Source organism: Nicotiana attenuata, unplaced genomic scaffold (assembly GCF_001879085.1).
Source record: "Nicotiana attenuata strain UT unplaced genomic scaffold, NIATTr2, whole genome shotgun sequence".
Classification (NCBI taxonomy): Eukaryota; Viridiplantae; Streptophyta; class Magnoliopsida; order Solanales; family Solanaceae; genus Nicotiana; species Nicotiana attenuata.
The window spans coordinates 118,631-128,860 of NW_017672794.1; the positions used below are offsets into that span (position 1 = coordinate 118,631).

Sequence of the window (10,230 nt, forward strand, 5' to 3'; positions counted from 1 at the left end):
ATGGGCTTATGGAAAGAGACAATTAGAGATGAAAAGGAGCATATTTGTATATGTGGAATCAATATACGCAAAGTCACATTCGCATACATGGAACCTGCATTTGCAAATCTAGCCCATAAAGTCATGAATGGAAGCAAAAGAGTTATAGATGCATATGTGGAATCTATATACACAAAGGTCACATTTGCATATATGGAACCTACATTTGCAAATCTAACCCATGAAGTCAAGAATGGAAACAAAAGAGTCATATATGCATGTGTGGAATCAATATTTGCAAAGGTCACATTCGCATACATGGAACCTACATTTGCAAGACTGACTCATGAAGTCAAGAGTGAAGCACAAGTGCTATAGTTGCATATATGGAATCTACATACACAAAGGTCACTTCACATGCATGGATTTCACATTCACAAAAATGGAACATGACAAAAGCTACTCATCTTTTCCTATAAATAGCAAGCTATCTTTGTATAAGCATATCCAATCTTTGTAAGACAAGAATTAGTCTTGGTCTTTTTTCTTTGTAGTAAAAATATTTTCTTAGTCTTTTAAATATTTCTAATCTTCTAAATATCTTTATTAGCTTTCCTTACTCCATAATGGAGTAATCTCTTTTCGTTGGGATAGTTGATGAAGCTTGATATATTTTATAATACTATCTCAGTTTTTATATTCTTGGCTTGAAACTTTTTATTTACATTTCATATTGTGCTGAAATGATGGTTTCTAATTACTCTATTATCACGTCTAGATATTTTATCTCTAAGTTATTCATATATTAATTTTGTAATTCTCGTGGAGAAAAATTAATATATAATAACTGATGAATAAAATAGTAGAGTGAAAGTAATTTTTCAGTAAACTATTATTTCAAGTTAGTAATCTTGCTTGCCTCGGTTTTAATTCTCACGAAGGAATTGTTGTAGGAAAGATTATTGATCCTTAGTAAAAATATTCTCACGAAGTTTTTACTTTCTTTTAGCACAATTCAAGCAAGAAAAATATTTCGGTTTAAGCGTCACTAGTCTTAAGTTGATTAATTAACATAATTCTCACGGAGTGTTATTAATTGGTTATTTCTTAGTGAGCAAAATATAATTGTATTAGAAATAAACAATTATTCTTGAGAGAAATAAATGTAGAAATTGAGATTTTATTACAGCAATATTATCAAGTGAATTCAATGATTCTCAACTCTTTTTTAAATTATAAATCTTCCAAAAATATTTGTTTTGTTTAAGTAATTAACAAGTTTTAAACCTCACTCTCTTTTCATCAATTTGATTCTCTCAAATAGTAGTTAAAATATTATAAGTCTGTAGCATAGATTATCAAGTCTCTGCGGGACGATATCTTAAATTATATTAGAATTTGACAGAGTACGAGCAGGAAATTCTAATACACATTGGCCTCGTCACGGATTCACTCTAGTGAGATCCTTTCAAATATGGCTTGATAATCCTTTACACTTTTAGTTAGCTTGATCTTTTTTATTTCTTCTAACGGATCATCAAAATCGGTTCCAAATCTTTCCACCATTGCCATAACATATTCATTCCATGTAGCAGGATGGTGATATTGTTTATACCTCATGAATGACAAGTGCCATTGGATGGCCTCACATTCTAACTGCATTGCCGCCACTTCCACCTTCTCTTCAGCAGCTACTTTCTCCATGGAAAAGAACTGTTCGATCTTGTATAGCCAAGATCACAAATCTTCCCCAGCAAATCTCAGATACTCCATCCTAGACCATCGTGAAAAATTGAAATTGTGACCATTATGATGACCAAAATTCCTTTCTCTATGAGGACTTTCATCAGATGACTACTCTTCATGTTTTACTGGAGTTTTATCCCTTCGTTGGCCAGTAGCAGCTGTGACTTACTCTTTCAATTCAAGTACAATTTGATATAACCTTTTGAGATTAGAAACCTCCCCTGCTAAAGTCCCGATCTCTGAAATAATCTTTTGCATCAATTCACGCAATTCACCTACTTCTGATAGTGAATTTTCAGTTACTCTTGTTATTCCTTTCGTCATTATTGCCAAGGAAAGGATCGCTCTGATACCACTGATAGCTTAATTGCAGGAATTCTCTGAAGAACTCGAGGATCAAGCAGTTGAATCAGGAACTTAACATCGAAGTTTCAGCAATGGCGACGAGAAGAGCTGTGGATTTGAGAGAATTATGAGAGAAGAGAGTATTTAGAAAAATTGTAATAGACTTCTTATTCATTTCTGTATCTTACAATGTACTTGTATGAAATAAAATGAATACAACTTGTCTAACAGAATTTGTACTCCTAACAACTCGCATAACTAACTCCAACTAATTTCCGCTGACGTGGCATCTAACTGAATAACTGATTTTTGGAACTTTGCCTCCTAACTATTATTTGCTAACTCCACTAACTTTGAGCTGGATGAGCTGAATTTGGATTAGGGTAGAAGGTTAGTAGGTAATATAGTGTCCGGCCTTTCCATACTGATAATTTTGGTATTACTCTTGTTCTAGCTATCCTACGATCCCTATTATTACATTTTGTTGCTTCTGTTCTAGTATGTTACTATCTTGTTGTTGCCTCCGTCTTTTTTTCATAATGTTTTCCTCATTTGTTATTCATTTATTTACTAATTGTGTTTATCTGAGCCGAGGGTCTATTGGAAACAGCCTTTACTTGCAGAAGGTCGGAATAAGGTTTCTGTACACCGTACTTTCTCAAACTCTACTTGTGGAAATTCACACGGTATGTTGTTGTTGACTTATAAATTGCATGCACTTATAAATGGAACTTGGTGAATAAAGCAGTTTGATAATGCGAATTGCGATAAATTGCATTCAACAATTGCAACTTATAAATTGCTTATCCAATTGCGATTTGCATATCCGTACAGAAATTCCGGCTTATAAATTGTTTTCACCAATTGCGACTATAAATCGCATGAGTCTATTACGTCGTGTGAGCGTAGCGACTTATACTTTTCTCAATTTCCGCTGCTAGAAAGTCTAATTTCAACAGCTTTTGTCTTTATACCTTTCGCTTATACCCTGGAAGGGATAGAAGAGACGAATCGAAGAAGAGAGCAAAATGAGCGGAGCGCAAGCAATGAAGAGAATCCCACGCATCAAATTTCCACAGAGGCACTCTAAGCCTTCTGGTATTTCATCATCCATATATCCTCTATTTCTACTCGTTCGCCCGTGTATTTTTTTCTCTGTATTTATGAATATTTTGATGGATTCTTCACCTCCGGTATATAGTTTTGGCTTGCGTATTAGAGCAGTATCGTATAGATTTTTCGTATCAGATCTCAACTAGTTTGGGATTGAAGCAAAGTTGATTAATTGATTTCTTTTGTTTACTCATGGTTGTATTGTGTTTCAATTAAATGATATAACTGTGAATGAAATTGTTGGCTAGGAAGGAGAGGGATTCGGGATGTTGGTTTAGGATCCCTAATTTAGTTTGCTTCGAAACTAGAATTTGTCTATAATTCTAGAAAAATACTAAAAATTGTATTTTTGTTATTCAAAAACTAGAACCTTGAGGTCTCAGGTTGAAATCAAAACGAGAACACACAATACTACGTTATTCTTTCCCCCTCCGCCTAAGCCTTGATGGACAAAGATGCTCAGTGACTGTGCTTGCAAGCTGGCATGAACACCATCGTTGTCCAAAATGAAAAAAATAAACTGGAAATTAAGACAAATTGCGAGTAGTTTTAAAAATAAGAAGCATCTTTCTTTCTCTTTCATTCACTTTCTTACGAGCACATGTGGAAGAAGATGAATTCGTTGCTCAAGTTATAACTTTCTATTATTGGGGTGAGCTTGCTAAATCACTCGGATCTTATTGCCTAGAAATTATGTGAGTTTTTTTTTTTACAAAAATCTGGACATAAACTCTAATTGCTCTACTGTTAGAGGAAGAAGAATTGACTACTTTACCTAAGCCATCAATAAGCTATGCCGTGTCTCACAACCAGCAGATGATAGTCAAACTTTGGCTTTCATTAACAAACCCGACTTGGATGAAATGGAACATAGGCTATGCTCATTTGGAGCAAATTGGGGTTACGAGACATCTGGAGACAAGGTATGCGTAAAAGGAAAGAATTTATGTACATGGGAATACCTTCCCTCAGTTTAAGAAGTAGCAGGCTGATTCCAAATACTAACATCTCAAAATCATACTTGGACAGAGTGGCTCTGTTATATGCCATCTGTTCAAGGATGCATCTAGATGTTTGTAACGTTATCAATGCTTATATCAGGATGTGTAGGTTTGAACCTAATGTGGGGAGTTTGTGGTTTCTGTCAACCATAAAATTCGGTTGGCCAGGGAAGTTGGGTGAATCCAAATCCAAAATCTATGACCCATTATAGCAAGATAATTAACAAACATTTCTGTTGCAAAACCTCATGGCCCAAAAATAAGAGAAGGAGAGGAGGACCTACGTTTGAGAAACAGGAGACAACAACCACCTGCTTATTCTGGAGGAATGAGACAACTTATGGAACTTTTGGCAGGAAAGTTTGATGCCACTAAAACAAAATTTAAAAACTGAAGGACGATGTGGTTGCCAAAATCTAGGGACTAGAGGAGAGGTTGATGAAGAAGCTAGATAGAATTGAAAATATTCAAATGCAATAAATGATCTACAACTTCACTTTGGTTTGGGGCCACATAAATTTCACTCAAAGAATGGTTTTGTCATCGAATTACACTGAGCAATCAGAAATGCCTAAAAATGTTTTCTTGAACTTGAGAGAAAAACTGTTTTCTTGAAAGCTGTGCAAAGGTACACTTTTTAGTGCTATGTTGTCGAGTACAAAGGCTGTCGTGTTGGAAACAATTAATAAGATTCATTATAGTGATGCTTTTATTATGTAAAGTCTCATTGATCTAGTCTTTGCTCATCAGTGTTCTGTATCACTTAGTTCTTTTGACTTCGTATTCATAGTTTCGTCTTAGCTGTAGGTATGGCCCTTGAATGCTGATGGAGATTAATGGCTGTTAGTAAGTTGGGGGAAACTTGTAGGGGTACTAGCTTACGCTGGCCTTTAACTCTCAGCATATCCTGCTACAAACCTGCCCTGTTGTGCTATATCTACCAGTGCCTTGGAGGCTCTTAATCAACTGCAGCTCTGGTGGTGCTTTACTTGCCACACCTTAGATAACATCATTCCCCAATTTAGGCAGGATTGTCAAAATCTACCAATTTGCGTGTAGTCCAAGAAGTTGTAGTAAACAATTTCACGTCCTATGGTGAATTTACAGGTTGCTGGTAGTTTTAGTTTGTGCACTTGCACCACAAATAATCACCATTGTTTCTTGTCCAGAATGGTGATCATTGGTCTAAGTCTAATAGCCTCCTTTGCACATTGAAGATCAAGTTTGCTATTTGCTCTCACCAAACTTTTACATGTATTATGTAATGGTATGTGTGGCTGAAGCTCAATATCCTCCTTTGGACATTGAGCTCCTCATGCACTAAACAAAGGATCAGGGTTGTATTTTGCCTCATCAAATATGCATTTGTGCTACAATTTGAAAATACAACTCCTAATATGTACCAAAAAAATGCTAGGTAATTTATTCCTATTTGTTTAAGCCTTAGCTGACAGAGTTACATGGTACCTGTGCTGGTGCCTTGTGAATTACTTGAGGTGTGCGCAAGATGTCTCGAACACCAACACTACCCCCAAAAAAAATTTCTGATATGTATTAGTTTTTTTCCTTTGAAAACCAAGAAATTCAGGAGTAGAGCATGGTTCGAAACTTGGTGGATAATGGGTCTGCCCCTCTACCCTTCTCCACATAAATGCAGTCTTTTGTCTGCGGTTGGGTTCGAACCCATGACATGCGCCTAATCCACGCGTCACAGGTTGCGTGCCTACCACTGTAGCAACGCTTTGGGGCCTCTGATATGTATTATTCTTTCTGTATGGGTTATCTTTCTCATGTATATCTTTCGCATTCTCTAGTGGCCCTCAATGATCCTGGTTTCAAAATCTAGATTGTTGCTGCTATTTTTGCCCTATCACTGCTGGTTGTGCATTATCTTGCTAAGAAGAACTGGGGTGAGGTGATTAGGCAGGACATGGCTCTGCTCCAACTTACCGAGGACATGACCCAAGATAGAAAGGTGTGAAGGTCGAAATTAGGGTGGTGGGTTGAGAGACAGTCTAGAGTTTGCCTTGTCTTACTAGTAGTAGTTGTACTAGTCTAAGTTGCTTGGACTCGGGTGCGGGTATCTGATACGGGGACGGATCTGAGTATCGGATTCGGCAAAATCTAAATTTTAAGATTCGGGGGTGCGGATCCGGATATAGATACGAATGCGGGGATTCGGCTATTAAAAAATAGAGCTATAAAAATATTGTTAATTTTGAGAGATATTCTGTAAAAAACTTACATGAATATTGTAGAATTCAATCTTTCATTCTCCAAGATGGACATTATTCTTTCATTCTCCTAAATCTGTTTTATTTTTTATTTTGAGAAATTAAAATCTCAATTTTTCTCCCAAATTTGTCAATGGACTCCGGTCAAAGTGTCCGAAGTCAGTTGAACGTAGCCGGGATGTATCCCGCTCCCGTCCCCGTCTCGTATCGGGACGGGAACGGCACCAAAATCGAAGAGTCCGCGCAACTTAGGTACTAGTTGGATACCTTCCTATTCCTAGTCCCTTGTTTATATACGATTTGTCAGTATTAGCAGTGAGAGTGGCACTATTCTTGTTGTTTCATTTCCTTGGATCTCTGTCATTATTCGTTGTATTATTTGCTTACATTGTCTTATTACATTGTTGTTGCTATTGTTTCTATATTGCTCCATTTGTTTTACGTTCTTGAGCCGAGGGTCTTTCGGAAACAACCTCTCTACCTTCATAGTTAGGGGTAAGGTCTGCGTACACACTACCCTCCCCAGACCCACTTGTGGGATTTCACTGGATTGTTATTGTTGTTGTGTTGTATTGTTGCTGCTATTTTTGCCCCATCACTGCTGGTTGTGCATTATCTATAATAGGCCGATAAGTATATTTCAAGGTCATACCAAGACAAAAATAGAGAATGAAAAAAGAAAGTGAAACGTTAAATGTAATCCTTGAAGTTACTAAGTCAATAACTAACCAATTATTATGCTGAAACCAACAAGTAGAACTCGTATATGTAAGGGCATCTGTTTGAAGGTAACGTTTGATGCTAACACAAATATTTTTACCATAGTGACAATTGGACTGGTGATGTCTGCACAATCCCATCTGGCTAAGGTCCATTGTGGGTTTAAAATTGATAGTATTTACCTAATCCTCCAGCATCTCATGAATATGTAGCCTGAAAAGTAGGTTGGTTGTGTCCCCACATGGGTTGGTAAGAGTGTTGATCAATCCGTGAATGTCTCTATTATTTTCTAAAGCAAATTAAATTGTTAGTCCAAGGCAGGAAAATGTTTGTCGTATAGGCTTGCAAGTTCAGAGAACTGCAATCTTTCGTTTTCTTCTGAAACAACAACTGAAGCTTATTGTAATTTATTTGATCCAAGAACATAGTCCAGCCCGTTCAATACAAATCAGACTCTGCTTTATCCTGTTGTAGCAAAATTCCAAATGCACCACTGCTAGCTGCCTGTCTAGAAGTCTAATGGTGTAACTGACTGCTACAACCCATTGTGGTAGTGTTCAATCATATCCCTTTGTTCCTCTTTCTGTTCGATTGTTTTAATCCTGGGGTAGCAACTGTTTTTATTCTTTTTCATGCTGCCTAAGTCCTTTGCTCTTCATTGCTCGTGCTTGCTTGTAACTAATATCTTATTTTAGCTTTTTCAATTAAATGATGCATAGTGAACTTGTTTTTTTTTTCCTCTTGGAATTATTTTCTGTCATCACAGGAACAGGAAAAGTAGGTGCCAGTTGTGGATCTTGTTTGTTAACTATAGAGAATGGGTTATATAATGCTTTTAGCTTTTATCTGGATAATATGCTTGATTGCTTGTACACTTTCTTTATCTAAACGTGAAGGTTCTTTTTGTTCTGCAGGTTCCACATCCCAGAATTCCCAACATCAGAAAACATCAGCTGCTGAAGAAGCTCCTCAAACATTTTTCTCAAGGTCCCCATCTAGCATGTCTGTTGCAGGGAAGGCTTCTGACCAACCCAAAAGAACACCCGTGTCTCAGGAGGAAATTGATTCCATTTTGGTACATATCAACTGTTAATAAATAGTTTTGAACTTTCTGACATTCATATATTGGCAATTTACGTTTAATACAAAGCTCTTTATTGAGTAATTTTAGGTGTTGAACAAAAAATAGTTGTATGTAAAAATCCCAAATTAAGAGTGAGAAACAAAATGCACTTTCAAACATGATCGGAAAAACAAGCATGATCGGAAGAACAAAATCACCTTTGTCTGAATTGTAGTATTTGCCATTTTTCTTTTGCCTTTCAATTCAGTAAATTCAACTGTCTAATTAATTTTCTTTGCAGTTGGGTGGCTGCATCTGATTTCAGGCAAATTACCTTCTATGAGACGACACAGTTCACTACTTCTGGCTTATGTTGAGTGACTTGGTGACTACCTTTTCGCATTTATGTTTTAACTGTTGTACTTCTTGGAACCAGTGACCCTTTTCAGCAACAAATGTTTTTGATTAATGATTGTTAATAATTTGTTATGAATGGAATGGGAAAACTTGGCTGCTCAACTACCTCGTTGCATCGATAGGTTTTTATTTTTCTGGTATAGAATCGTTGACATTGCATGATAAGATTTCTCTACCATCTGGTTAGAGAGTTTTCAGATAAGGTGGTCATATGATTCTACCGGGCACTTGCACTCGAGCAGGCTGTCTCGGCTTCAAATTTCACTTCCATATACGCTAATATTTGCATGTGCCTGGACGAAGAAGAGGAATCAAGCCCGCACATGAAGAAAACTTGAAACAAAAAAATAATCTATGATCGCAGAATTGAGAGCCGAGGGTCTATCGGAAACAACCTCTCTACCTTCACAAGGTAGGGGTAAGGTCTGCGTACACATTATCCTCCCCAAACTCCACTTGTGGGATTACACTGAGTTTGTTGCTGTTGTATGATCGCAAAATTAAACATATTAAACACCAGCATTTCTTTCTCGAATGTATCTTCTGGGAAAATCCCTCAGCAGCCATAGATGAATATGATTCATTTGAGACTGACTTCTGACATTCTTGTTGGAGGCCTTGTTCTCCATTACAGAGTCTTCTGCCTCTTAGTATCTCATATAGATTTGAATTTTGCAGTCGGGGTAGTTGAAGTTGAAGATGGAAATGTTGATGGTTTTGTTTGTAGATTAAAGTTTCAGCTTGCAAGTTGACGATCGTTTACGAAATTGAAATGAAATATTGAACTTGAATAAACTTTTCCATAACTTCAAATCTTTTCAAAACTTCAACTTCAAATATTAAGAAGAGGTGGTGGAATTGAAGGCTTGGGAGCTGAAAGGAAGAGGAAAGCAACCATAATTTCTCAAGAGATGCTTTAGAGCTTGCCCCGGAGGGGAAGTGCAGTAACGGAAGGAAGTGATTCTGTCCTTATGCTAACCACAAATCTAGTGTTTGATATTTTTGAACACCCGAGGTTCGGCATTTGATTAATCTGGATTCACATAAGGAAATCAGACTTTGGGGATAAATGCTTCCTAACGATTCTATTTTCAGGGCTTAATCACGAGACCTCGTACCACCCTCATCACGTGGTAGTTTACTATGTTGAGTATTTATCTATGAGCAATTTTGTTTACCGTGAAAATGGTAATAACAATTAAATTTGTTGATGGGACTCTAAAAATACGTGATCTATTTTTATGTTAGTTGTTAAGCAGATGATGCTATGTGTATGAAGTTTAGAGACGAAACAGGAGCTAAAGATAAGGCGATAATCAAACCGAGAGGCTGACAATCGGAGCCTCGAGCTTGTCGATACGGAGACCTCGAGGTCGGTTCTGTGGCCCGATAATGAGCTATCGGGGGTGATCGGGGTGTAGCTAACAGTTATATCGAAATTAATAAAGGCTCTCTATGGCCAATGATAAGCAATAAATGATAAACAAGTATGAAGATAATAAATGAAAGCAATTATAACAAGAAAGTATGTTAGAAAGCAGAGAGAATGTTCTTCGTATATTCATGTGGAGTAACTGAATCAACAGACCTTACAAAATGACAAAGACTCCCT

General features: G+C 36.9%; 1 protein-coding gene across 1 annotated transcript; it reads left to right on the forward strand.

Annotated features, from left to right (window-relative positions):
* The first annotated feature begins 2,935 nt into the window (after window positions 1-2,935).
* LOC109214535 lies at window positions 2,936-8,720 on the forward strand. The gene is made up of 3 exons (XM_019378465.1): window positions 2,936-3,168; window positions 8,053-8,213; window positions 8,503-8,720. The coding sequence occupies exons 1-3, from the start codon at window positions 3,099-3,101 to the stop codon at window positions 8,518-8,520; spliced, it is 249 nt and encodes an 82-aa protein (XP_019234010.1). The 5' UTR covers window positions 2,936-3,098; the 3' UTR covers window positions 8,521-8,720.
* The last annotated feature ends 1,510 nt before the right edge of the window (window positions 8,721-10,230 follow it).